Source organism: Phyllosticta capitalensis (assembly GCF_038381095.1).
Source record: "Phyllosticta capitalensis strain CBS 128856 chromosome Unknown BKA78scaffold_1, whole genome shotgun sequence".
Taxonomy (NCBI): domain Eukaryota; kingdom Fungi; phylum Ascomycota; class Dothideomycetes; order Botryosphaeriales; family Phyllostictaceae; genus Phyllosticta; species Phyllosticta capitalensis.
The window spans coordinates 3477319-3500664 of record NW_027117439.1 but is presented as its reverse complement, the minus strand read 5'-3'; the positions used below and the strand labels follow the sequence as shown (position 1 = coordinate 3500664).

Here is a 23346-nt window from a genome sequence, read left to right as displayed (position 1 = left end):
AAACAATGTAATTTGGATAAGAGAGAAGATAGAGTGGATGAACACAACAAAGAAGAGAACAGCATCAGAGTAAAAGCCAAACAAGGCCGGCGTGATGAAGCATTGCCACCATGCCCTTTACTAATTCAACATTGACTTTCCCTAGATGGCACGAGTGTCTGAGAGATTTGTTCACGAGGTCACGTTGAATGGCAAGTAAACATTACAGATTTACAATTCGCTCTACATGATATAAACACAGTGGGGTTTCCAAGGTCTCTTCTATTCCAAACACAGCACCAACAACCAAAGACTCGAATAGCGATACAAGAAAAAGTGAACCACTCAACCTCCCCCGCAAATCCAACATCCATCTCCCATCACCAGACAACAACAACACTCTTACAAAAGAGCAAAGCCGGCAACGGCAACACCGGCCAGGGCAACCATGGCGCCCTTGACGCCAACGACGCCGGCAGCGGCGCCAGTGAACTGGAGCGGGGTGCTGCGGGCGGGGGTAGGGGTGGCGACGAGGCCGGCGACCTTGGTCGACGAGACGACGGGGGGCACGGCGTAGACGGCGCCGCTGCTGCTGGGGACGACCTTCATGGTCGACTCGGCATCAGTGCCTGCGCAGTCATCATCGTCAGTGTCCGAGTCGGAAGAGTCAGTGTCGTCCTCGCTGTCCGAAGAAGAGGAGCAATAATCGTCGCTGGAATCGACCATGGCCGAGGCGGACGCGGACGGGTGGGGAGGAACAGGGGGCGAGAAGAGAGATATCGACATGGACATACCACTCTTGACAACGGGGATGACGCTAGAGGAGACGGCGGGAGCGGGAGTAATGACGGGCTCGAAGCCCTTGATGGAGGAGACGCTAGGGGCGACGACGATGGCGCCAACAGCAGAGCTCGACGCCGCAGGGGGAGCGGCATAGCCGGGAGCAACGACGCTACCGGTGGCGGTGGCAGCGACGTTGTCAGCCACAGGGGACGAGGTAGCGCCAGCACCGTAGCCGGGCAGGTAGCTGGGAGAGTAGGAGGCGGTGCCAGAGTAGGCCGGGCAGCCGGGGACGGTGGTCTTGGGGGGAGCACGTCCACCACCGCAGTCGAGGGCCTCGCAGATCTCACCGGTACCCGGGACGTACCAGATGACGGAGGCACCGCCGTAGACGACCGTGTTGGTGGTGGTGCAGCCAGCAATGTCGGTCTTGGCCAGAGCACCGGTGGCGAGGATGGCAGTGGCCAGGAGGCCGGAGACGGAGGGCTTGGAGAAGGACATGTTGATTTTGGTAAAAGTCTTGTGGTCCAGCGAAGTAATGAACGTTGTAGGCAAAGAGCGTATAAGATTCAAAGAATGAACGATTGGAAGACCGGTGCTGTGATGGAACCCTGGGTCGTAAGGACTGAGACGACTGCAGATGGAAGCTCTCTCCCCGGCCTTGGCCTGGTGTCTTTATACCTTGTGGACCATTTCTTTTCGTGGCATCACTAGGCGGCAGCTCATTTCACCATCTCACCTCAGCGGCTCGTGCGGTGTCTTTGGTCGTCTGCCAGGCACGTCAATGTAAGCACCCGCAGCGCGCCACAATCCCTCGCGGACCAAACACTTCTTGATTGGGCGTGGATGGACGTCTAGCGACAAAATTGAGAAAGCTTAGCCTGTTTGAGTTGCAGCCTGGTATTGACGCCCACTTGCCGGCGGCCAACACGACTTGAACGACCTAGACCGCCGCCGGATATAGACCATGGCCCAGGGGCCAGCGACGCCACCCGGCGCGTGTTAGCTCCGTCCATCGTTCGATTCCGAAAACGGAGAAAATTTGGAGTCTTCTGAGTGCCTCGCGATGGAGAGAAGAAGAGGTTCAAGACATGATGGACTGAAGAGAAGAAGAGGTTCAAGACATGATGGACTGAAGATGTGTCTGAGAGGCAGTGTTGAAGTCGAGTGTCAGAAGCATGGGCAATGGTTGGCCCCTGCCCAGACGATCAAGGTTGGTGTTAAGCTTACCCGACGATCCGGTGCCGTACCGCTGCCCCTGCATCCTGCATCGAACCACCACGGCGTTCTCCGCCAACTGATGCTGTGGCTTCCACGCTCTTGCTCCCATCTTCAACGGTCAGTATCAAGCTCCGCCATGCAATCTCCTGGGTCCCTTTGTTTGTTGAAACATCAACTTGACGACATTGATCCTTTCCAGAAACGCCGTCTTGCTGCCCTTTTTACGCCCAGGGGTGCGTGCTGTCATAGGATGAGCCAACCCTATTCAAGCGAAACTCCCTTGATGCATATGATACATGACTTCCCAAACTCCATGAACCAGATGCCAGATCGCTCTGTCCAATGCTCTTGCTTTCGCTCCGCATCTCTTGTCCGTCTATACAATCCATGCCTTGCATCCAATCATTCCACGTTCAAATGGCATAAGACTCCTTGTCCCCAGAGCCCGTGTCCAGCCCGTCAGAGCCTGTGTTGGCGCCGTATACTTTGATCGGCACAAAAACCTCGAAACTTTCGACATTCAGCTTCTCCGCTGCCGCCAAAATGGTTCCGCGTTCGTCTTTGGCAACCTCCTCCAACAAATCGTTCTTGAAATTCTCGTGACCCTCTCCGTGACTTCTAGGGGTGACGAATTCGAATCGCAGCTTCCACTCCAGACTGATGCCACTGGTGACAAACTCAGGACTTGCGTTTGGCGGTACCGTCGGCGCAAATGCCACTCGTCGTGAGTAGAGCGTATTTTCCGCAAAGTTGGCATGTATTTTGCGGGTAGCGCGGTGTATGCTCACAGCGCTGCGGAGAGCAATTGCCGGATCGACTCTCTCACTGGACTCGAGGGAGACGGCGACCGCAAATACAGGTACGTCATTCCCTGCAAAATCAATCACAAGAGATATTGTTTCGCCTAGGCGGTAGGCGGGACGAGCCAGCTTGATGACTGCAACGTTGCGTCCGTTTCGAGCAATGGAGAAGCGATTTGGAGATTTGTTCGAGGTGTTTGCGGAGCTGAGGTTTGATCGAAGGATTGCAAAATCGATAGCTTCTTTCATCGAGCTGGCCGGTGGGTCTTCCACGGTGGAACGCCGTCGTCCTTGATTTGGGAATGCGGTCGGAGAGAGCAGACCACCTCGCGCAGTCTGCTGGGCTGTCTCGAGGAGATTATTCACATATGCGTCAAAGTCTTCGACAGCCTCTTTCGTCTCTCCAAGGCTTTTCTTCAAAACACTGGAATCGCTGCCCGTTTTTGAATCACCAACAGTCAGCACTGTTGCTTGGTCACGCAGGTAGACGTATGGAGACATCAAGTCATGTCCGAGAATCTCGCCACGATCTAGAAATGTTAGTACTCGACCTTGCAAGTTTGTGGCTACTTACTCGTCACACTCCCAAAGACTCGAAAAGGGACATTGATGCTCCTCACGGCTTGCACTGCGGTGCCCGGCCTTTGCGTTCCAATGCTCAGTTGGTAGTTGACTTTCATGGCCCTTCCTCTATGTGTCGGTGGCAGACCTCTAGGTAGCGTAAAAGTGTACCTGAAGCTCTTGCTTTCTCCTGGGGCCAACTTCAAATCCACAAAGAGGATGCTTTGGGGCGTACTGAGCAGAGGGACGGCTTTGGAGCTTGCGACAGCTCTCATCTCCCTGATGCTGCTGGGTTCTCCTCCTCCAAGCAATCCTCCAAGGGATTCGCCAATGTTGGACCAACCCAATGCACCGAACAATCCCGAATCTCTTTTCTTCTCGATGCCAACAACGCCACCACTTCCTTGGCCGCCCATGACTCCTTTTCGCTTGACTTCTTCAAATGGTGCTTGGTTTACCAGCGAGCCATCCAACACGAAAGATCCCGTCATTTGCGCGTATCCCATCATGAGAACTTCTGGTTTGAGAGGCCTTGGTGGATGCCGCTGGCTCTGTGCTCCAAGCTTGGACAGTTGCCGCTCGCTAGAGGGCTTTCCCAACAGTCGAATTGATGGTTTCGATGCGTACTCCGACATGAGAGTTTCGGTGGAATTATTGCTGATTGTGTAAAACTCCCCACTGCTCCGTGTGCTTCCTCCATTCATGCTCGACCCTGAAAGTATTCGCGTGACTGGAGAAGGTTGTAGCTTGTCTCTCGCCTCGGGACTTGTGGAAAGGGGCGCTCCAAACGCGGACTGGACCTTGAGATCTTGCTCCTCTGCCGGCGATATTTCCAGCGCAGGACTCATTTCTCCTGTTCGCGGCGAATGCGACTCCAGGGAAGCTGGAAACTTGAAATTGCCGAGTGAGAGTTTTCTGCTAGACGACTGGCTTGGAGTGCCGGAAGGCGGCGTGCTTTGTTTCGACGTCCGTCGCCCTGGCCGAGTGGGCAAAGAGGTGTCTGTTTGGGATCTGTTCAAGGATGGGGGAGAGGGTGACGACGAGAATGGCGAGGGTTGTAACGACCTAGAGCCTGAGCCTTGGAAAGTCAGCGTTGCTCCCATGGAGATTGAAAAGATGTACCCATAGGCGCCGGCATTGTTCCCTCTTTCCCGGTCACCACCTGTAGACTGGCACTCCTTCGATGCAATTTGCCAGGCCTCTTTGCAAGGCCTACATTACCATTGTTTGCTCCGCTCGTCTCGCTGTGCAATGACATGATGGATAAAGACCTGCCATGTCCGCCCGGGGAGGTTGTCCCATCAAACGCAGCAGTCAAAGGCGAGGGCACCTTTGCGCCAGGCGCATACTGCGGAGCACTCAAGCTCAATGCCGGTCTGTGGCCACGTCCTCTCCCAAAGGCCGCCGGTGATGCGGCGCCAGAGTCCCCTGGCGAGGGTTGTGCCGAGACATGGTGGAACGATGACGGATTGCGGCTCGCTGGCGCAGGGACTGAGGAGAGGACGGACGGCGCCACTGACTGAGCTGCAGAGTGTGCGACGGACGGCGGGCGAGGGGCAGGCTGAGCTTTCGGACGAGTGCGGTCTCCCAGTAGAGGGTGCTTTGGGTCGGCGGCGGACAGGCGTGCGGGCGAGCGGTCGGACGAGGTGGTCGAGACGTTTTTGAAGGTTATGGTGCAAGTAACATCTTCGCCGGCGAAAACGCAGGACTCGCTGAAGCTCACGGAGACGCGGATTGGGGTGGTTGAGGAGGGCATTGCGGAGATGGGGGAGCTCCGCGCACGGGAGCTCTACAGGTCATGAGAGGGCGGGGGACGATCGACCATGCGGGCAAGACATGTTTGGCGGCGGATGATGAACGTCAAGAGAGGAAGCACTTGGACGACTAGTTGGTGAAAGGTAACAATGTCCAGGCAAAGCTGCAGGTGCTTTGGCGGTGCAGCCAGCCAGGCCTGCGCCAAGCGCGGCCTTGGATTGCCACGCCGGGCATCCATGTCTCGCATTCGTATATTCTCATCACTCGATTCTACCTACAAAGCTGCTTCCTCTCGACGGCTCTTCATCCCACGCATACCCTTCCTCCTTGGGTCGACGATTGCCTTTGCCCTTTTTCCACGGTGCCGGTCCTTGGCTGACTCCCATCTCTCTCCACTTCTTAGGAGGCCTCACTCCCGTGTCCGACAGCTTCTTCCAAACTGCCTCTCCTCGCCTCTCCCACCGATCTCTCTTATCCTTCATCTCGTCTTGATTCGGAGTGAATTTTGACTTGAGAATCCGACGGACTGCCTCCTTGCTAATTTTGAACTGGTCGCTTAATACCTCAATGTTGTACGTGTTGGGATCAGACTTGTGCAGGTCGCGCATTCCCAGCACTGCGTCTGGAGACACCCGCTTGGCAGGCCGCCATGATGCTCCCTCAAACTTCTTCTCCAGCGACTCTTTGTACTTTTTCCACTCTGGTTTGTCGGCATCATTATTCCACGGATACCGGGCTGGCTTGTCGCCTTTGCCCCGTGCTGCTTCGGCGGTCCTTCTACCAGACCACTCGCCCTCTTTTTGTTGGTAATTCCGTTCTGGTTTGTCGGTATTATTTCTTCCCAGAGGTCTCCTTGTTGTCCACGCAGGTTTTTCGGCATCATTTCTTCCCAGTCTTTCACCCCTTGATGTCCACCCAGATTTGTTGCTCTCTCTTGAATCCCGTTTTTGTTTGTAGGGCTCTCTTCCCCATGCTGGATTGTTGCTCTCCCTTCTCGAATCTCGCTCTTCTTTGTAGGCCTCTCTTCCCCGTGCTGGCTCACCTTTTCCACTTACCCATGCTGGCCATGCTGATGCCGACCATGCTGGCTTGTCGCCCTCTCTTTTCTTCAATGCAGGCTTGTTGTCTTCCCTTTTCTTCAATCTTGGCTTGTCGCCGTTCGCACTTCCCCACCATGCCACTTCATCGCTCCAGTCCCGGTCTTTTGTAGACACTTTACTTGTCTTGGGTTGTTGGTCCTTCCTCGTTTTCTTTTCCGCCTTGTTCTTGGAATTTCTGGGCTCCAATTTCTTCAGCTCGTCGGCAGCCTCTCCCTCCTCGATTTGTCCCATGGCCAGCTTCGCGATTAAATCTTCCCTCCTGTCATTCTTCTCCTTCTGCTCCTCTGTAACCTTGTTCTGCCCAATGCGCTTCAACATCCGACCAGGCCGCCTGCCGGTCAGTAGGAACAGCCTTTCGTCTAAAGACACGTCCCTTTCCTGTTCCAACCCCAAATCCTCTTGAAGTTCGCCTAGGCTTGGCTCCGCATCGGCTTGGGGGTCCGTTTGCGATGAAGCTTCATGACTTGGCTCGTCGATGTCATCTGCCGTGGTCGTAGGAGCTGCTGCTTCGGAAATCTCGTCCTTGGGTTTTGTAGCATCGCCCGTTGTAGATGCGTGGTTCGCTTCGGAAGTCGCGTCATTGGCGAGTCTAAGCGCTGAGAGGGTGCTGAAATGCGTGGGCGTAGTCCGAAGTCGTGATTGTGGAGCGGCAAAGTACCGCGGAACGCGAGCTCGAGTCGAGGAACCCGGAATAGAGTGGATGGATAGGGCGAGATTTCGGCGAGCGCATGCTGCGAAAGCCATAACGAGTGGGGAAGCAGCCAGCTGGCTGAAACGCAGAGTGGAAGCGTTGTAAGGATTGAGTTGAAATTTCCAAGTCGCGGACGACGCGCAGAATGCGACCAAGCACGCCACTGACTCGCGTAGCCAAGACTCAATTGATTGGTGTATTTCATGCAAAGCACTCGTCCACCTACGAACCCACAACCTATTTCCTAAAAACACCCAAGACGCTTGATGCGATTCTGAAGTTGACATATGTCCCCAATGCCATCGCTCCAACACCAAGAAGCAACCACCTCAGATTCCTCCACTCAACGCTGCCGCCATACCTCAACTTTGCCCTCTCCGACTGGCCCAACTCCGTCAAGATGCCGTACTCGGGCACATGCTTGAACTCAAAATTGGTCATGCGTCCTTCCAATCCAAACTTGCTATTCACAATCATATCCCACATCAGGCGGCGGACGACCGTCACCTTCTTCTGGTCCCACGACGGCACCGCGCGGTTCATGTAATGCATGACCATGAGGAAAAAACACTGGCCCGCCATGAGCGCCCAGTAGTACAGCGAGGGGTGCGGCAGACCCAGCCGATCGCAGAGCTCGTTGCCGTTGAGCCAGCGCGCAGAGGCTATCAGCATGTCGGCGCTGGCGTACGTGGGCGGCTGGTGCTCGAGCGATCGGATGATGTTGTTTGCCAAAATTTTGGATGTCTCCGATGGTTCCACCTCGTAAAGAAGCAGCGTCTCCATGACCGCTTTCGCTTTGGATGGTGTTGAAAAAGGCTCCGTTGGGCACCCAACCAACCACCCGATGTAGCGCCACAACGCAATGTAGTCGAGAATCTCTTGCTCTCGAAGAAAGATGCCTTGACGCGGAAAACTGAGCCAGATCAACGTCGCCGAAAATGTTCCAATGGTGGCAATGCTGTCGAGGTCGTTGATCGGAACGCCCCATTCTTCGACACTGTAATAATCAGGGCGAGTCTCTGCCAGCTTCATGATGCGCATCCGCACTGCCGCATGGAGCAGGCGAACGCGTATGCTGCTGGCAAAACCCTCTCCTCCAGGCTTTATACTCTCGAGGCTCTTGGTGCACTGCAGAATATGCTGCGTCGTCTCGAACAACCGTCTCCGCGCCATTTGGACGCCGAAGCCGCCTGTCCGCGCAAGGACCTCGACGACTCGCGCAGCTCCCATTCCTCCGAGAAGAGACTGGTAACATAGGCCTGTCAAAGCAGCTCCTCCATACCGGTAGAAGACGTCTTGACCGCGAGCTATCTGGTCCCAGTCGACCCAATCCGGGACAGTGTTGACCTGGCGCCATAGCTTGTTCAGAGTATCGTCTTCGTCGGCATGGTCGCGCAGCAGAGCATACAGGTCTCGATGATGCGGCTCTTGCTCTTTTGGGTTCGCGGGGTTGCGATCGTCGCCCAACGATCTGTCAGTCTCCTCTGGCGCCTTGTCCGTCTTGTCTACGAATGCAGCGTCGGTCGTTTTGCGCCTGCTGGTCTTGGGAGGCGATATTTCATTGAGTCGTTTGAGTGCTTCTTCGCCGAGAACGTCGTATGAATATCTCAGCGGTATCGCTTGCTCGAGGGTGAGGTGGTCTGGCGTAAGTTCAAAAGTATAGCCCCAGCATCTGCAAGTCGACGTCAGTGCATGTACTTGCGCAAGACGAAGTACTCACGATCGTGTATTTTCGGTCTGTCGCCGAAATGGATTCGGCCACGCCATGATGCTATTGATAAGAAGAGTAACCGCAGCTCAAAGTGGCAGATGCCAGAAAAGACAGGAATTCAACGCATTCCAAGGCGACGAAAAACAGGTCGGCAACGAGTCGAGCATCTGGACGATAACCGACGTCAATGACGCGCATGATCGATTACGCTTCGGCCGCCTTCTTTAACTGGGATCATCGCGACTCGTCTTGACACGCCCGCTCGGCGGCGCCAGGTCGCTTTGGGCTTAAATACCAAGCTTGATTCGACGACGGCTCGGGTCGAGAAAACGAGCCAGTGCTCTTGATTGCTAGCTCGGTTGACGGTTTGGAGCTCGTGCTTGCCACTGACATGGATGACAGGTGAGAGGTTGCTGGAGGTTCGTTGTTGTCGTCATTGCCGATTCGGTAATCAGCTCGCCCAATCGGGTGCCTTTCTAGATGAGCTCCTGGCACCGCATTATGATCTTTCCAGATGATTTTGAAACCACATTCGAGCAATGCGTGTTCTCCTCGAGCTGACCATCTCCAGAGCAGCTTTATCAAACAATTCCTACCATGAACCCCAAATAAAGTCGTTGTTGGGAAGCTTGCGCCGACACCGCATATGGCGCTGTCACCATGTCTCCCTCGCGAAACTCCTCTTCAACCACAGGGCTTTGCTTCCGCGTCGTGAATATCATATTTCCAACACAGAATGCTGACTCTGAAGAAAAGTACTGTCACTTCAAACGTATTCCAGCAGCCTGTTGCAGCCTCTGGATGTCTGAACTGGAAAGTCAATGAATTCAATTGCGGAGGGGCCCATTGTTCTGCAATCATTGTCTTTGCCCGAAACTTCCACTGCAACTGTCTCGACAACCATCACCGTCATTCGTTCCATTTCAGATGTACTTGATTTTCAGCTACCTTTTCTAAACACTACAGCGCATATGAAAGCTGGAATCCTTTACTTGATCAGTGGACCTAACAAACACATCTCCTGCCGCTTCCACAGCCAAAAAATCAACATGGAAATCATGCACATCATCACCGAGTTTGCCCTCATTTTTGCCGATCATCGCTACTGGTTTTTTGTTGGTTGCTTGCTGGTTTTCTCCGTAGTCGTTCTCCTCCTCATCGATTTCGAAGTATACTTGTCCCTCCAAAGGTGGGCAAGTTTGGGAAACTCGTACGCTGCGTACACGAATATTTGCCGCGCTCGAGGAATCACGGCCAGGCCAAAAAGGGTGAAGTTTACACCCTTTCGAGACGAAGAGCAATGCCTTGCTGCCCTCGTCGCCGCCCTCGCCGCCGCCGCCTCCCAACTTGTCTTCGGCATCCAGCGCGCTGTTTGTTTGACTATCTTCCTCGCATGTGTACATTTTCTCTCATACTCTTTGTATGACCAAGTTTGGGAGACGATGAACGAGCGACTTGATCATGTGGAGGCGTGGGGAATATTCTACGGCTGGAGCCAGGTGATTGAGATTGAAAACGCTTTGGATATGCATCAGACGGCCAGCTTGTCGGACAAGCTGAAAGTCATGAAGGAGATTTGGCTGCAGTTGCGTCAGGAAAATCTTCCACCTCTGGCCGCAGAGGACAGCAGCCTCGACAATGTGGATTGAGTCTGAAAGATTTGGCGCACGAGCACTCCTGGTATTCTAGAGGCTGCTCTCTCGCGAGACTGTCTCATCTGCCGTCGTTTGCTCTGTCTCAGCAGAGTCCATCTTCGCTCAACCACATCGCCAGTCAACACCACAAAAGCAGCATGCCCTCCTTCATTGGCACGGTCGGTCCTCAAATCGCACCTTCGACTCCGCTCTACACCTCAACACTCGCAGACTCAAACAAACACACCCATGACACCGCAGCCACAACTCGACACTGTCGACGCAATCGACATCATACTCTACATCCTCGCCTTCCTCATCCTGAGTCTCGCCGTCTCCCAGCTGTTCCACATGGAGCCCGATCACTGCACCATTACTGCGCAAGAGTTTCGATTGGAGGACAACAGCATCGTGGCTGCCCGCACAGAGGTCTTCAAGGAGTTGCTGGGCGAAATTGACGATGCATGCGCGGGCCAGTTGAAAGAAGAATGAGGATGTTCAGGTTGCGTAGTTCTCATCAGCATGTCTTGTTGGGACCGGAGTGGATTTGGGATGGCGAAGGTTGGCATAGTGGCTGCAGAGGGAAACAATGGATTGTGTGTGGTTTGGGACATCATCATGAGGAGCGCTCGTCCTCAGGTCAACGAATCGCTCAGTAGAGGATCACTACACTAGGAGAGAATGCAAAGAACGCAAGACAAACTTTTCCCTCAGCGCTCCCACCAGTGTCAGATAATCATACAGGCTCAACACGTACCCTCCGCACCTTGAGCATCCCTCAAACCTCATCCTCAAGCGCCCGCTCAAGGCGAACGGCTCAATGAAAAGGCAGTAGTGGTCGCATCAGCCCGCAGTAGTGCTACGCGGGCGACACAGTGACGGACGCGCGTGGGCAAGCCCAGAGGCGCAGTCACATCAGGGTTCAAAAAGTGAGCAATCAAAGAATTGAGGCCGTGGCCTCGGTTCAGTGATTAAACTAAACAGAACACTGGGAGAGAGAAGTCAGTAAGGCTGAGGCGTTGGGAGAGGGTGGTAAGGTGGGAGGCGACTCACGATACTACACTTGATCTAAGCCAAATGGCAAAGAGTGGTGAAGAGGAAAGGAAAGGAGCGGAGTCGGCGGAAGTGTGGGAGGGTTTAAATAGTGCCGGTGGTCATCTGGACGCGTGCGCCGGATCATCGCCGGCTGCTGGTGGAGGAAGGCAGGCTTCCCAAAGGGGAATAGATTGGTGGCAGTGGGAGGGAGGTGACTTCCCCAAATCAGACGCGCTGGGTAGGTCTGTGTCGGCCGCTGGCAGCCGAGGGGAGGTGGTGCTTAGGAGGAATCGTGGTTTGGAACCCAGTGGAAGTGACTAGTGAACTCCGGAGGCATCAAGTGCGAGATCATTAAATGTGAGCGAGCAACAATGACGACGTTGACTTCAATTTTATAGTGCTACAGACGATACCCACAAAAGCGAAAGTTGAATTATCTGGATGCATCTAGCTTCCAAGGACTGCAGTCTTCTCTCAGGGCTCCAATGGTGTTTGGTCGTGAGAATTGCAAATGATATTGCATAGTACCGTCACTCTTGTTCTCTTTGTGTGCACACTACGAACTGTCTAGAGGAGTAGAAATTTATGTTGGTTGACATGGCAAAAAGGAGCAAGTAAGGTAGGAAGTTGAATTCAATACGTCTTCGCGTACGGCAGCAAAGCACTCTCTTTGAGTCTAATTTAAAGATTTTCGAACCGTGCTTAGTGCTCCCATGATCGCAAGCTGTGAGAGCAAAGCATAAAATCGAAGGATCATCTGATTAGCGTAGCTCAAAGTTGGGAAAGAGGGGCAGGAATAGTGTTGTTGGTGGGTGATAGTGGATGAAATGCAGAGGTCCAAGATAATACAGCCTAAGACTCACACAACACCAGACGAATATTGCGCGATTTTTTAACGACAGGTAGTCGCGCGGATCGGATCCTACATGCGAGAGCGACGCCAGAGGCAGCAAGCTGGCCAGCAAGAAGGGAAGGCGCAGCAATCATCTTGCACCTAATTGTCCAAATTCGGCCCCAATTCTGCCACCCATCTTTTGCAAGACAACAGCGTCGAAGTTTCGCCATCATGGCTGATTCTTCCGGCGATGGAGCTGGCTCTGAAGACAATTCAGTTTTTCGTGGAGGCAACGTAAAAGCACTCCACGATGAGGAGGAAAGACAAGTACGTGCTGCTGAGGGACATCGAAATCGAAAGACAGACAACTAAGCCCAACAGATCGAACTAGCTTGCAAGGCTCGAGAGTTCGCCAGGGCCAAGAAACTGGCAGATCAAGCGCTGCTTGACCCAACCCTCAGCCTCTACTGCCGCGTCAAGTACGAGGTACTGCTCAGCATCTTGCCGGACCGCAACCCGTGGCACCACATCAAAAAGGCCAAGTACGTCCTCCGGATCGCGGAGGAATACATCGAGATGGTAAGTGTGTTTTGCCTGAAGAAGGAAGGACAATTACTCATCAGTGAGGAAAAAGGACGAGACTCCCAAACCGGGTGATGTTAAATAGGTCGAGAGTCAGCACAAATTCATCGAAAAAGTCAAGACCGCCCTTGCTTCCTATGGCAGATTGCCATCTGAGCCCGAGAGTCTTGAGGAAGGAGACATGTGCATGAACGGAGGCAACAAGGTTGCGCAGCAAAAGCAGGGCGAGGAAAAGTCGGTCAAGGAGGAAATGAAAAGCGGTCGCCAGACTGTTCTGGAAGAATACTTCAAGACTGTCTGAAATCTAGAAGTCAGAATGAATAAAACTAGGACATCAAGTCTCAAAATACTAGAAAAGGTCGACATGGGGAAAGCATGGTCGTTGCGTTACTGGTGCATCAAGTAAGCAGTGACCTAGACCGATGGAGTGCAGGTGAAGTGCAGACCCTCCCAAACTTACCACGCAACAAATTCTCAACTCCCACTCAAAATCCTCACACCAGCAACACAGCCTTCACATCATGAGCGCTTTTGGGGACACCCTTCGGCCTTTCCCGCTCAATGGGAATATGCAAGCATGGGAAGATCAAGAAGAAACAGAGGCATGCGCGACTTGAAAACAAAGGACCAGCGTCTCGAGCTAACCTTGAACAGATCAATGAAGCAGTTGATGCAGAGAATTTTGCTGAGGTGGCACGCCTGACCGAGCAAGCGCTGCTTGATCCAAGGCTGCCGTTGCCCAGAAGAGTGAGATACGAATCACTGCTGGCCTGCCTCCCCGACCGAAATCCTTGGACGCACCTCAAGAATGCCGAACATGCCTTGAGAATCATCGAGGAGTATTTGGAAATGGCAAGTTTTCACTCATTCTTTGTAGGAAAACATGCTAATGGTGTGGGTTGTGGATAGGACGAGAACCCTGCACAGCAGAATCTTGATTTCGTCAAGGACCAGCACCTCTTCATCGATGATCTGAAGAATGACATTCGTACCGAAGGAGACTGGCCGGAGGAGTCTGAGATCGACAATGCGGTTGACAAACACAAGCCGAACAAGCGCGGCAGGGAATCCGATGGAGAGAAGGAGGAGCGTGATGTCAAGAAGAGCAAGTTCGTGGAGGATGACTCTGTAGCCTAGAAGCATCTCATTGCAAGCATAGAGGACTACATGAACATCAACATATGCATCGGCGTGGGCACTGATATTGGAACTGACATGACGCCATACAACATCTGCCGCCCCAAGTCTGAGGCCCGTGAGCGTACAAGCGTCAAGAAAAGTGATGGAGTATGTGTGTATGAGCGCTCTAGCTCAGTGACCTCTGGCGTGATTGCGTAGTCGGCGTTGCGGCAGTAGATAGGCGCATCCTCACGCAGGCGCGCACCTAGACAAAACAACCACCTTATCACCGTGGAGGACTTTGCAATGACTGGCGGACATCCACTCCACATCATGAATATCGACAAGACACCTCCTCGCCCGTCCAGTGTCGGCGGCACCCAGCCTGAAACCTGTGAATGCACCAGCTCGCCAATGGAGGGTCACCAGGGCGAAGAGCACGTCGGTACTGGCGACAACACCCACAACCACGGTGGCATCAAGCGTCCTGCCAGCGAGCCTTTGACTGGCCAAGAGGTCAAGCGTCCGTCGAGCGCTAGGGACAAGTCGATGCCTGGAGGCGCTCTTCCCAAGCATCCCACTGTTCCCGACGCGCCTGGCACTCCAGCGTTTGCTGAACACCTTACATCCATGGCAAAGGAAAAGGGCAAGCAGGAAAACCGCACCCAGGGTACCCAGAGTCCTGCCAGCGACACTCGCACTCTCCGAGAGTTCCTTCAGTCCAGACGACTTTATATGGTCCAGCATTATAACGGCACCAAGCGTCCTGCCAGCAATTCATCCACCGGTCCAGCGACCAAGCGCCCCTCGAGCGCTGGCGACAAGTCTCTGCCTGAAGACGCCCTTTCCAAGCATTGTACTGGCTCCAATGCGCCTATGACTCCTGCGTTTGCTGAGCACCTGGCATCCATGACAAAGGAAGGAGAAGACAAGGAGGGCGAGCAGGACAAGTCGGACGAGCAGCGTGGTACGACCAAGCGTCGTATAAACGAGAAACTTCTCATGAAGTTGAAGGAATACATGAAGTTGCCAGTCCCATCCAGCCTCCGCAACCTGCGGCCTGTGGACATCGTCTTGAAGCGTCTTGCTGCCTCCGAGGAGCCTCTTGTTTCCGCATTCCAGGAATGGTTCACTGCTATGGCGGAGGAAAGGAAGAACAGGCAAGGCAACTCGGACGAGCAGCGTGGCACGACTGTGACCCTCACAGCATTTGAGGCTCACATGTTGGTTGACGAAGTCAAAGAATTGAGGGCACAGGTCGAGTACTATGAAAGGCTCATGGCGAAAAGAGGAGGCACCGAGACCCGCTGAACAATCTCGAAGTCACCACCACACGGCCGGCGCCTTGGAACGAGCCTGGAGACACCAACTACACCCGACACCTTCTCAACCATTGAATATTGGACCGATCGACTTGGGATGCCCGGCAATTTGATACGGTTGGAATGGCATTGGACTCTTGGTGGTTTCTGGACTCGGGGGCAGCTGGTTTTCGTGGTTGGACTTTTTGCGTGGATGGCTATTGGAGCCTTGGGTTTTTACCGGTTGCAGTGGTTGGGTTTTCTGTCTGGATGGGCTCTTGGTAGAGCTCAAGGTCTTTGCTGGTTGCTTGGTATGGAAATTGAGAAAGATCAGGTAGACAGAATCCAACCACTTTCATGGAGCTTGAGCGGAGCGACGAGTGATGAAGTTGCTGAGCGTCCTCGAATGGGCGTCTGCGCAAAGTCGAGTCAGCATTGCTTGCTTTCAAAGACTTGCAATTACCGTTTGTTGGGGGGATGTTCTCCCTGCGTCGTTTCCGCGGAAAATGTTCCTCCGGCAGACGGCAGCCTGCATCCAAGACACGCAGCTTGACAGATCTGACAGATGAACCAACTCTTTGACGATACCATGACAATTGAAAGCAGTGAATTGACTCCAGGAAAAAAAAAGAATACACTACCATGCCCGAGAACCCCACACGCCACAAGTCTATCCCAGCCCAACAATTCTCGTACAACCAACTTAATTGTCAAACCAGCGGCCCCAGCTGCCCTGCTTCTTGCGCTCCGCTCCGGCAAACTTGCTCTCCTCCTCTTCCCAGACCAGCCGCTCGACGCGCCTTCGCGCAGAAAACGCCCTCGCGAAACGCCACGCCTCGGTGTCTGCCAAGTTCCACGCCTCGACTGCATCCTTCACGCGCGCCATTTCCTTGAAGTTCGACTTGACAGCTCTCCGTGCTTTGTCAAATAGCTCCTGCTCGGCCGCCAATTCTGCCTGGGTTGGCAAGGGACCTTCACCAGGGGCGGGCTTGGGAGGTGCCGGACGGCGCTCAGGTCCTGGTACGGGCGTCTCGGAGCGGCCGTCGTCTTCGGGCGAGTCGGGCAGCTCAAAGCCAAAGAGCCAGTTGAGATCCTTTTGCGACTCGCGCTCGGCCGTGAGCCAGATGGAATGATGGGCGCCATGCTCCGAGGCGACGGCGTCCTTGAAGTGAGAAATGCGCGTCGACGCGCTCTTCCCGGTGCCCAGCAGCTCCTTGGTCACCGAAATCAACCAGAGGTCGCGCTCCTTGACCTCACGCCGCAAGAACTTGGCGTCAACGGTGTCGCGCTGGTAGTTGAGCGACAGGAACGTGTACGGATGAGGGACGGTGCCAATCGTAAACAGTTGCGAATCGTTGCGGTAAATGGGCATGAGCTGGATGCGGCGCGAGCTAACGTTCGAAACGCAGGGCTTGCATTTGCGGTTCGGCGGGCAAGACGAGGGCATAGGCGAGTCTGGACACTGCGTGAGGTTGCGGGCGAGATCAACGGCCTCAGCAACGAGCGCCGTCATGTGTGTGGGGACCGGCTTGAGAACAGAAATGCCCTTGTCAAAAATGTTTTGCCACGTGTTGTGCAAGTGCGAGTTCATGAGCTGCGCAAGCGTGTGCAAGCCTTCGGCACCATTCTGATCCAAAACCTTGACCACATCCTTATACTTTTCGCCCACAGTCTCCAAATCGTACACGGCGATGGCGTCCCCCTCTGGATTGACTGTAAACATATCCTTGGGGATGGCGTCAATCATGGTCTTCGCTTTTTGGAGCTCGGGATTATCCAGCGCGGCTTTGATGGCCTTGTTGATGGCGTCCTTTTCTCCGACATACAAACCGGTACGAAGAGACTCGAAGCGAGTCAGCTTGGGGTATTCTCCGCGACGAAGATACGTCAAAAAGTGGTCATTGTAAGGCGCCATGGGGAGCGTCAGCCAGTTGGCTAAAATACCACTGCCCATGTTGCCCCATGCCAGCCACCTAGCAAATTCCAATTCCAACCTCTTCAAATCTGGCGTACCGTCCAGGTTTGCCAGTTGTAAAGTCTTGTATAGGGGGTTGTTGAGAGCTTCAGGACGGCCCAACACTATGGGCTTAAAGCCCTGCGCCCACCAAGCTCTTCTCCATTGCAGGAGGAGTCTCTCTTCTGCCTGACGAATAGCTGGATCTTGCTTGACATCGCCATCGTAAAAGGTGTAGACAGGGGTTCGCGGGTGCAGAGGCGGCAGCACAGCTCTGTTCTCATCGAGGGTGATGGAGGACGAAAAGGGATTCCTCCATTTCCAGTCACTAAACCAAGACGATGTACCACTTGTACTGTTGGCTTGTACCGGAGGTTTGTGGACGGAGACGAATGGGTTATACGATTGCGGAATTGATATCGACGGTATCTTGGGGTTCTTGACGGCCTGGGAAATCTCCGAAACGCTTGGAACGTGGTCCACTTTTGTTGGTGATCCAAAAAGAAAGAGGCTGCAGATGATGAATACTACGATGGCAAGCACCACCTTGTACCGGGGAGGGATAAATATTCCGGGCGGCATCGCGACGTGGCTAGGACATTGGTTGGGAGTGTTGCCCCTGTGGATTTCGTGGCGGGTGGTCGAGCAGCGAGCGAAGGGTAATGAGCGAGGTCGAGTGAAGCAGCAGCAAGCTGGCAGAGCTGGCGAAGCTGGCGCTTGATACGAACAACACGATGTCCGTTGCAGGTCGGGAGTAGGACGCGACGTGCGGAGCGCACAATGGATCCTCAGCCCTACGTCTTGGCGCGCAGGGTCCCGGCCGCTCGCATTGGGCCGACTTCGGAATGCTTCCCCAGCTTTTCTAGCTGCATCATTTACTCATCGTCCACCTCAATTGGACTTGGCCACCTCACCTCACACACCCAATTCGAACATGGCACAAAACGGAGCTTCGGTGCTACCAGATCCCGCCGCTGACTTGCATTGGAGCAACTACCGCGGAGGCAAGTTTCACCACATTCCAAAAGAGCTAGCTAAATTTGACTCACTGTAGCTATTCACGAAATCTTCGCGGCCAACGCTTCAAGACACCCCGAGAGACCATGTGTCATCGAGACCAAGAGTGCCCATACACCCGAGAGATCTTTTACCTACAAACAAATCAATGAGAGCTCAAATCAGCTCGCTCACCACTTTCTCGCCCATGGGTGTGAGCGTGGAGATGTCGTCATGGTCTACGCCCACCGCGGGTTAGCAGCTTCACCGTTTTTGAGGGCAGACTCTAACATGGTACAGCGTCGACCTCGTCGTAGCTTACATGGGGGCCCTCAAGGCCGGCGCAACCGTCAGCGTCCTCGACCCGCAGTACCCTCCGGACCGTCAAAACATTTACCTCGAGGTCGCCAGCCCAAGATTCCTGGTCCAGATTGAGCGCGCAACCGAAGAGGCAGGAAAGATTTCAGACACTGTCAGGGACTTCATTACCAAGAACCTGAGCATCAAGGCCGAAGTTCCGGCTCTCAAGCTCCGGGATGATGGCACGCTGGCTGGTGGTGAGGTGGGCGGAAAAGACTGCTTGGAGGCACAAGAGGCTCTCAAGAGCCAATTACCAGACGTTCTGGTCGGCCCCGACTCGATTCCCACTCTGAGCTTCACCAGTGGTTCCGAGGGTAGGCCCAAGGGTGTTCAAGGGCGTCACTTTTCCTTGACCTACTACTTTCCCTGGATGGCGGAGCGCTTCAACCTGTCTGAAAATGATAGGTTTACCATGCTTTCGGGCATCGCTCACGACCCAATTCAGGTACGAAAGATGACTGTCAGCTGATATAGGCAGCTAACAACAGCAGAGAGACATCTTCACTCCCCTCTTCCTCGGCGCGCAACTGCTGGTCCCTAGCCGCGATGACATTGCACACGAGCTCCTGGCCGAATGGATGCGCAACCACAAGGCTACCGTCACCCACCTTACCCCTGCCATGGGACAGATTCTGGTCGGAGGTGCGAGTGCACAATTCCCATCCCTCCACCACTCGTTCTTCGTTGGCGACATCTTGATCAAGAGAGATGTCCGTCGACTGCAAGAGCTCGCTCCCAATGTCCGCGTCGTCAATATGTACGGTACGACCGAGACTCAGCGCGCCGTGTCTTATTTCGAGGTTCCAAGCAAGACGGACGATGCAGCATACCTCGACACTCTTGGTGACGTCATTCCGGCTGGCAAGGGCATGTTGGATGTGCAGCTTCTCGTCGTTGATCGCGAGAACAGGAACCGCATCTGCAATGTCGGAGAGCAGGGAGAACTCTTTACTCGCGCTGGTGGTTTGGCCGAAGGCTATCTCGGCAACGATGAGACCACAGCTAAGCTGAACGAGGCCAAGTTCATCACCAACTGGTTTGTCGACCCCAACAAGTGGGTCAAGGAAGATGAGGAAAGAGTTGCAGCCGGCTCCAACGAACCTTGGAGGCAATTCTACAAGGGTCCTCGCGACCGTCTCTACAGGACCGGTGACTTGGGACGCTACACTGCTGATGGAAACGTCGAGTGTACTGGCCGCATCGACAACCAGGTCAAGATTCGGGGTTTCCGTATCGAACTGGGTGAGATTGATACCCACCTGTCCCGCCACCCGCTGGTCCGTGAAAACGTCACTCTTGTCCGCAGAAACAAGGATGAGGAGCCGACTCTGGTCAGCTACATTGTCCCCGAGATGAAGCGTTGGTACCAGTGGCTGGAGGAGAGAGGCCTCGTCAAGGACGAGTCTCCTGATGAGTCCATGGTAGCCATGCTTAAGAAGTTCAAGCCCCTGTCGGAAGACTGCAAGGCACTTCTCAAGAGCAAGGTCCCATCGTACGCGGTTCCAAGTGTCTTTGTCCCCTTGGTCCGCATGCCTTTGAGTAAGTAAGCCCAAATGCCCCCTGACGAGACTAACAAGTACAGACCCCAACGGAAAAATCGACAAGCCTGCTCTCCCCTTCCCTGAACCCACTGATCTTTTGCTTGCCGCTGGCAGGAGACCCTCGCAGGTCCAAGCCGCCATGACTCCGACACAAAAGGCCCTCACTGAAATTTGGGGCTCCCTTCTTCCCAACACCTCGGCCCGTATGCTGACCCCCGAGTCCAACTTTTTCGAGGAGGGCGGTCACTCGATTCTTGCACAGCAGATGTTGCTCAAGGTCCGCAGACACTGGAAGGGCATTGACGTGCCCATGAGCGTCATCTTCCAGTCGCAGACGCTCGAGGCCTTTGCTGCCGAAATTGATCGTGCCCAGGATCCCGCTGGTCTCTACCTCGAAAACCTGCCTGCGCCGGATGAAATTACTGACGAGGCCTACTCTGCTGATGCGCGCGAGCTGGCACAGCAGCTGCCCCAATCTATCCCCAGTGCTGATATTGACTTTTCCCAACCAAAGACCATCTTCCTCACTGGAGCCACCGGTTTCCTTGGATCGTACTTGCTACAAGACCTTCTCCACCGCAAGCACCAAGTGATTGCCCACGTTCGCGCCAAGGATTCTGCCAGCGGCATCGACCGTATCGTTTCCACGATGCAGGCCTATGGCACATGGAACGAGGCATGGCGTCCTCAGCTCGAGGTCGTTACTGGTGACTTGTCCAAGCCCAACCTTGGACTCTCCTCGGAAGCTTGGGAACGTGTCGTCAACAACGCCGACGCCATCATCCACAACGGTGCCCTCGTCAACTGGATGCAGCCCTACTCCTCCCTGCGTGGTCCCAACGTCCTCTCCACCATGAACACAATCGCCCTCTGCACTGCTGGTAAGCCAAAGCAGTTGGGCTTTGTGTCTTCCACATCGACTCTTGACTCGGACCACTACACCCGCCTTTCCAAGGAGTCTGTCGCGGCCGGTGGCACTGGCGTCCAAGAGAGCGACGACCTCGAGGGTTCGCGCAAGGGTCTTGGTACGGGTTACGGCCAAAGCAAGTGGGCCTCTGAATACATTGTCAGGGAGGCAGGCAAGCGTGGTCTCCGCGGTGCCGTCATCAGACCAGGCTACGTTACCGGTGACCCCGTCAGCGGCACGAGCATCACGGACGACTTTTTGATCCGTCTCTGGAAGGGCTGCCTGCAGCTGGGCGCACGCCCCGACATTTCCAACACGGTCAACCAAGTGCCCGTCACTCATGTCGCCCGCGTCGTCATCGCGTCGACGCTGCACCCACCGGCCACGCCCCTCGGCGTCGCCCAAGTCACCAGCCACCCGCGCCTCACCTTCAACCAGCTCGTCGGTTCACTCGAAGTGTACGGCTACTCCGTGCCGCAAATCTCGTATGACGAGTGGCGCAACAAGATGGAAGACTACGTCGCCGAGTCTGCGCCGGGCCGCGAAGAGCACGCCCTCCTGCCCCTGTTCCACTTTGTCACGGGCGACCTGCCGGCCAACACGATTGCGCCGGAGCTCGACGACAGGAATGCGGCCGAGTCGCTGCGCAAGGACGCCAAGATCACCGGCGAGGACTTGAGTGCTGGTGGCAGGGTTGATGTTGACATTATTGGCAGATATCTTGCTTTCTTGGTCGAGATTGGATTCTTGCCGCCGCCCGACAAGCAGGGCGAGAGGGCGCTGCCAAAGGCCGAGTTGAGCGAGGAGAGACGCAAGGCAATGGGTAGCATTGGCGGAAGGGGTGGAAGTGCGTAGATTGGTCAAAAAAGATGCCTGCAGAGGTTTAGATGACTGAAAATAGATTCAATTCTTTCTTGGACAACTCGTCGATTCGTTATTCTTTGCTCGCATGTCTATATTCTTTTTAATTCGTCTATTGCACAAACGCCGTGTACAACTCCAACTCTTTGCTCGCCTTGTACTCAACCTCTACACCAGCTCGGATGAACAAAACATAGCCCTCCTTGACCGCGACCTTCCGCCCCTCGACAACCAACTCGCCCTCGCCGTTAGTGCAGACCACCATACTCGGACCACCAACCGGCGCCAACACTTCGTTCTCTCCACTCGGCACATTGGTCTTGAGCATATCAAACTCGCTCATAGGAGGCGCATACACCGACGAGTGTCCGCTCTTGCTCCCCTTGTACGGAGTCGCAGGTAAAATGGCCTCCTTGGCGTCATGCGGCGTGAAGGAAAGGACCGAGCAAAACGTATCGACACTATCGCGATCTGCGCGCGGGCAAAAACCCGTGTTCAACACGTTGTTGCTGCGCGCCATGCACTCGATAATGTCGCCACTGAGGTATGCGTGGATGCCGTCGGCGGGGATGTAGATGCTCTCGCCGGGTGCCAGACGCAGGTAATTCATCGTGATGAGAGCAACGAGGCTGCCGTTGTCCGTCTTGTCGTATTGGTTCTGCAGCCGCGGAAGCAGGGAGGGAATGTTGTCGTGTTTGCCGAAGGCTTGCACAGGCAACGCGGCGAGACCCTCCTCCACTTGCTTGACCGTCTCTTCTGATGCGGACAGCATGCTGTGTACGACATGCTTGAGCGTCTGGTCCGTAAACTTCGACGTGGTCTTGTGACCCCATGGCAAAAATTGCTTCAGGGGCTCGAGCTGCATCAGCGCAGCCACATCGTCCAGGGGCTTGAAGCCGCAAAAGGCCTCGAAGTCTGTCAAGGCAATGGCGATCTCGGGCTTGTGGTTCGGATCGGTAAAGTTGGACGGCTCCTTTTCGTGCAGCTTGGCGGCGAGCTCCTTGTTCGGGTGTAGTTGGAGTGGGAGGGCTTTGGCGATGGATAGGACTTTCGGTAGATAAGGCAGATTCGAGTGACCGAATTCGTTCAGCACTTGTGCACCCAGGTAGTGCTCCGGGTTTGTGTTGATCAAGTCTTGTAGGTTCTCTCCTGTTTCCAAAACGTATGATGGGAGGTCAGGGTAAGTGCCAAACCACCTGATAGTTGTTAGAATAGGCTGAGTTGGTCCAGGATGGCTTACATCTCGGCATATGGTTTGCTCTCGTCAATCTGGAATTCGGTCCCAGGGGTCTTGGAGGCTATACGGGCAGCAGCAGACTGTGAGCCCTGCTTGCCCCACGGGTACTCGTTGCAATAACACTTGAGTTGAATGACTGATTGCGGCATGGTGATTTTTGGTCTGAGAAATTCAAGTTTGATTCAGAACGCGCAAAGCAGAATATAAAAAGCAGAGGACAGATTCGAGGAGTGGTGGAAATTCCAAGAACTGTTCGAGGCGATGCGATTATATCGTCAGGAGCATCCGGACAACGTCATAGTAACGTCGACCAATCGGCAGGCGGTGGTTCAGCGGGACAGACCGGAGAATGGCATTTGCCCATGCACATGGCATCAGATTCATCG

The 23346-nt window shown here is 54.5% G+C and overlaps 11 protein-coding genes across 11 annotated transcripts; 5 read left to right on the top strand and 6 right to left on the bottom strand.

Moving 5' to 3' along the window:
- Positions 1 to 381: 381 nt before the first annotated feature.
- Positions 382 to 1260, bottom strand: BKA78DRAFT_291832 (uncharacterized protein; the record flags this gene model as incomplete). The annotated part of the gene is made up of 1 exon (XM_066885961.1): positions 382 to 1260. One exon carries the CDS (start codon positions 1258 to 1260, stop codon positions 382 to 384), a length of 879 nt encoding a protein of 292 aa, XP_066749938.1.
- Positions 1261 to 2393: 1133 nt separating this feature from the next.
- On the bottom strand, positions 2394 to 4189 carry BKA78DRAFT_349187 (Rgp1-domain-containing protein; the record flags this gene model as incomplete). Its single annotated transcript, XM_066890762.1, has 2 exons — positions 2394 to 3310; positions 3355 to 4189. The coding sequence occupies 2 exons, from the start codon at positions 4187 to 4189 to the stop codon at positions 2394 to 2396; spliced, it is 1752 nt and encodes a 583-aa protein (XP_066749937.1).
- A 1027-nt stretch (positions 4190 to 5216) lies between these two features.
- Positions 5217 to 7083, bottom strand: BKA78DRAFT_303822 (uncharacterized protein). Its single transcript, XM_066887572.1, has one exon. It carries the CDS (start codon positions 6938 to 6940, stop codon positions 5357 to 5359), a length of 1584 nt encoding a protein of 527 aa, XP_066749936.1. The 5' UTR covers positions 6941 to 7083; the 3' UTR covers positions 5217 to 5356.
- A 41-nt stretch (positions 7084 to 7124) lies between these two features.
- On the bottom strand, positions 7125 to 8654 carry BKA78DRAFT_349185 (uncharacterized protein; the record flags this gene model as incomplete). Its single annotated transcript, XM_066890761.1, has 2 exons — positions 7125 to 8559; positions 8608 to 8654. The coding sequence occupies 2 exons, from the start codon at positions 8652 to 8654 to the stop codon at positions 7125 to 7127; spliced, it is 1482 nt and encodes a 493-aa protein (XP_066749935.1).
- Positions 8655 to 9647: 993 nt separating this feature from the next.
- Positions 9648 to 10247, top strand: BKA78DRAFT_291830 (uncharacterized protein; the record flags this gene model as incomplete). Its single annotated transcript, XM_066885960.1, has 1 exon — positions 9648 to 10247. The coding sequence occupies one exon, from the start codon at positions 9648 to 9650 to the stop codon at positions 10245 to 10247; it is 600 nt and encodes a 199-aa protein (XP_066749934.1).
- A 2086-nt stretch (positions 10248 to 12333) lies between these two features.
- On the top strand, positions 12334 to 12985 carry BKA78DRAFT_291829 (uncharacterized protein; the record flags this gene model as incomplete). The annotated part of the gene is made up of 3 exons (XM_066885959.1): positions 12334 to 12429; positions 12484 to 12681; positions 12770 to 12985. 3 exons carry the CDS (start codon positions 12334 to 12336, stop codon positions 12983 to 12985), a joined length of 510 nt encoding a protein of 169 aa, XP_066749933.1.
- A 260-nt stretch (positions 12986 to 13245) lies between these two features.
- Positions 13246 to 13821, top strand: BKA78DRAFT_291828 (uncharacterized protein; the record flags this gene model as incomplete). Its single annotated transcript, XM_066885958.1, has 2 exons — positions 13246 to 13557; positions 13594 to 13821. 2 exons carry the CDS (start codon positions 13246 to 13248, stop codon positions 13819 to 13821), a joined length of 540 nt encoding a protein of 179 aa, XP_066749932.1.
- A 315-nt stretch (positions 13822 to 14136) lies between these two features.
- BKA78DRAFT_349181 (uncharacterized protein) lies at positions 14137 to 15114 on the top strand (the record flags this gene model as incomplete). The annotated part of the gene is made up of 1 exon (XM_066890760.1): positions 14137 to 15114. One exon carries the CDS (start codon positions 14137 to 14139, stop codon positions 15112 to 15114), a length of 978 nt encoding a protein of 325 aa, XP_066749931.1.
- Positions 15115 to 15436: 322 nt separating this feature from the next.
- On the bottom strand, positions 15437 to 17806 carry BKA78DRAFT_21437 (uncharacterized protein). The gene is made up of 2 exons (XM_066883663.1): positions 15568 to 17806; positions 15437 to 15518 (listed from the first exon to the last, which is right to left on the bottom strand). Exon 1 carries the CDS (start codon positions 17638 to 17640, stop codon positions 15808 to 15810), a length of 1833 nt encoding a protein of 610 aa, XP_066749930.1. The 5' UTR covers positions 17641 to 17806; the 3' UTR covers positions 15437 to 15518; positions 15568 to 15807.
- Positions 17807 to 17970: 164 nt separating this feature from the next.
- Positions 17971 to 21779, top strand: BKA78DRAFT_276973 (aminoadipate reductase). Its single transcript, XM_066885574.1, has 5 exons — positions 17971 to 18062; positions 18113 to 18308; positions 18355 to 18859; positions 18906 to 19953; positions 19997 to 21779. Exons 1-5 carry the CDS (start codon positions 17993 to 17995, stop codon positions 21715 to 21717), a joined length of 3540 nt encoding a protein of 1179 aa, XP_066749929.1. The 5' UTR covers positions 17971 to 17992; the 3' UTR covers positions 21718 to 21779.
- On the bottom strand, positions 21775 to 23192 carry BKA78DRAFT_303814 (mannose-6-phosphate isomerase-like protein). The gene is made up of 2 exons (XM_066887571.1): positions 22964 to 23192; positions 21775 to 22919 (listed from the first exon to the last, which is right to left on the bottom strand). The coding sequence occupies exons 1-2, from the start codon at positions 23107 to 23109 to the stop codon at positions 21836 to 21838; spliced, it is 1230 nt and encodes a 409-aa protein (XP_066749928.1). The 5' UTR covers positions 23110 to 23192; the 3' UTR covers positions 21775 to 21835.
- Positions 23193 to 23346: the final 154 nt, after the last annotated feature.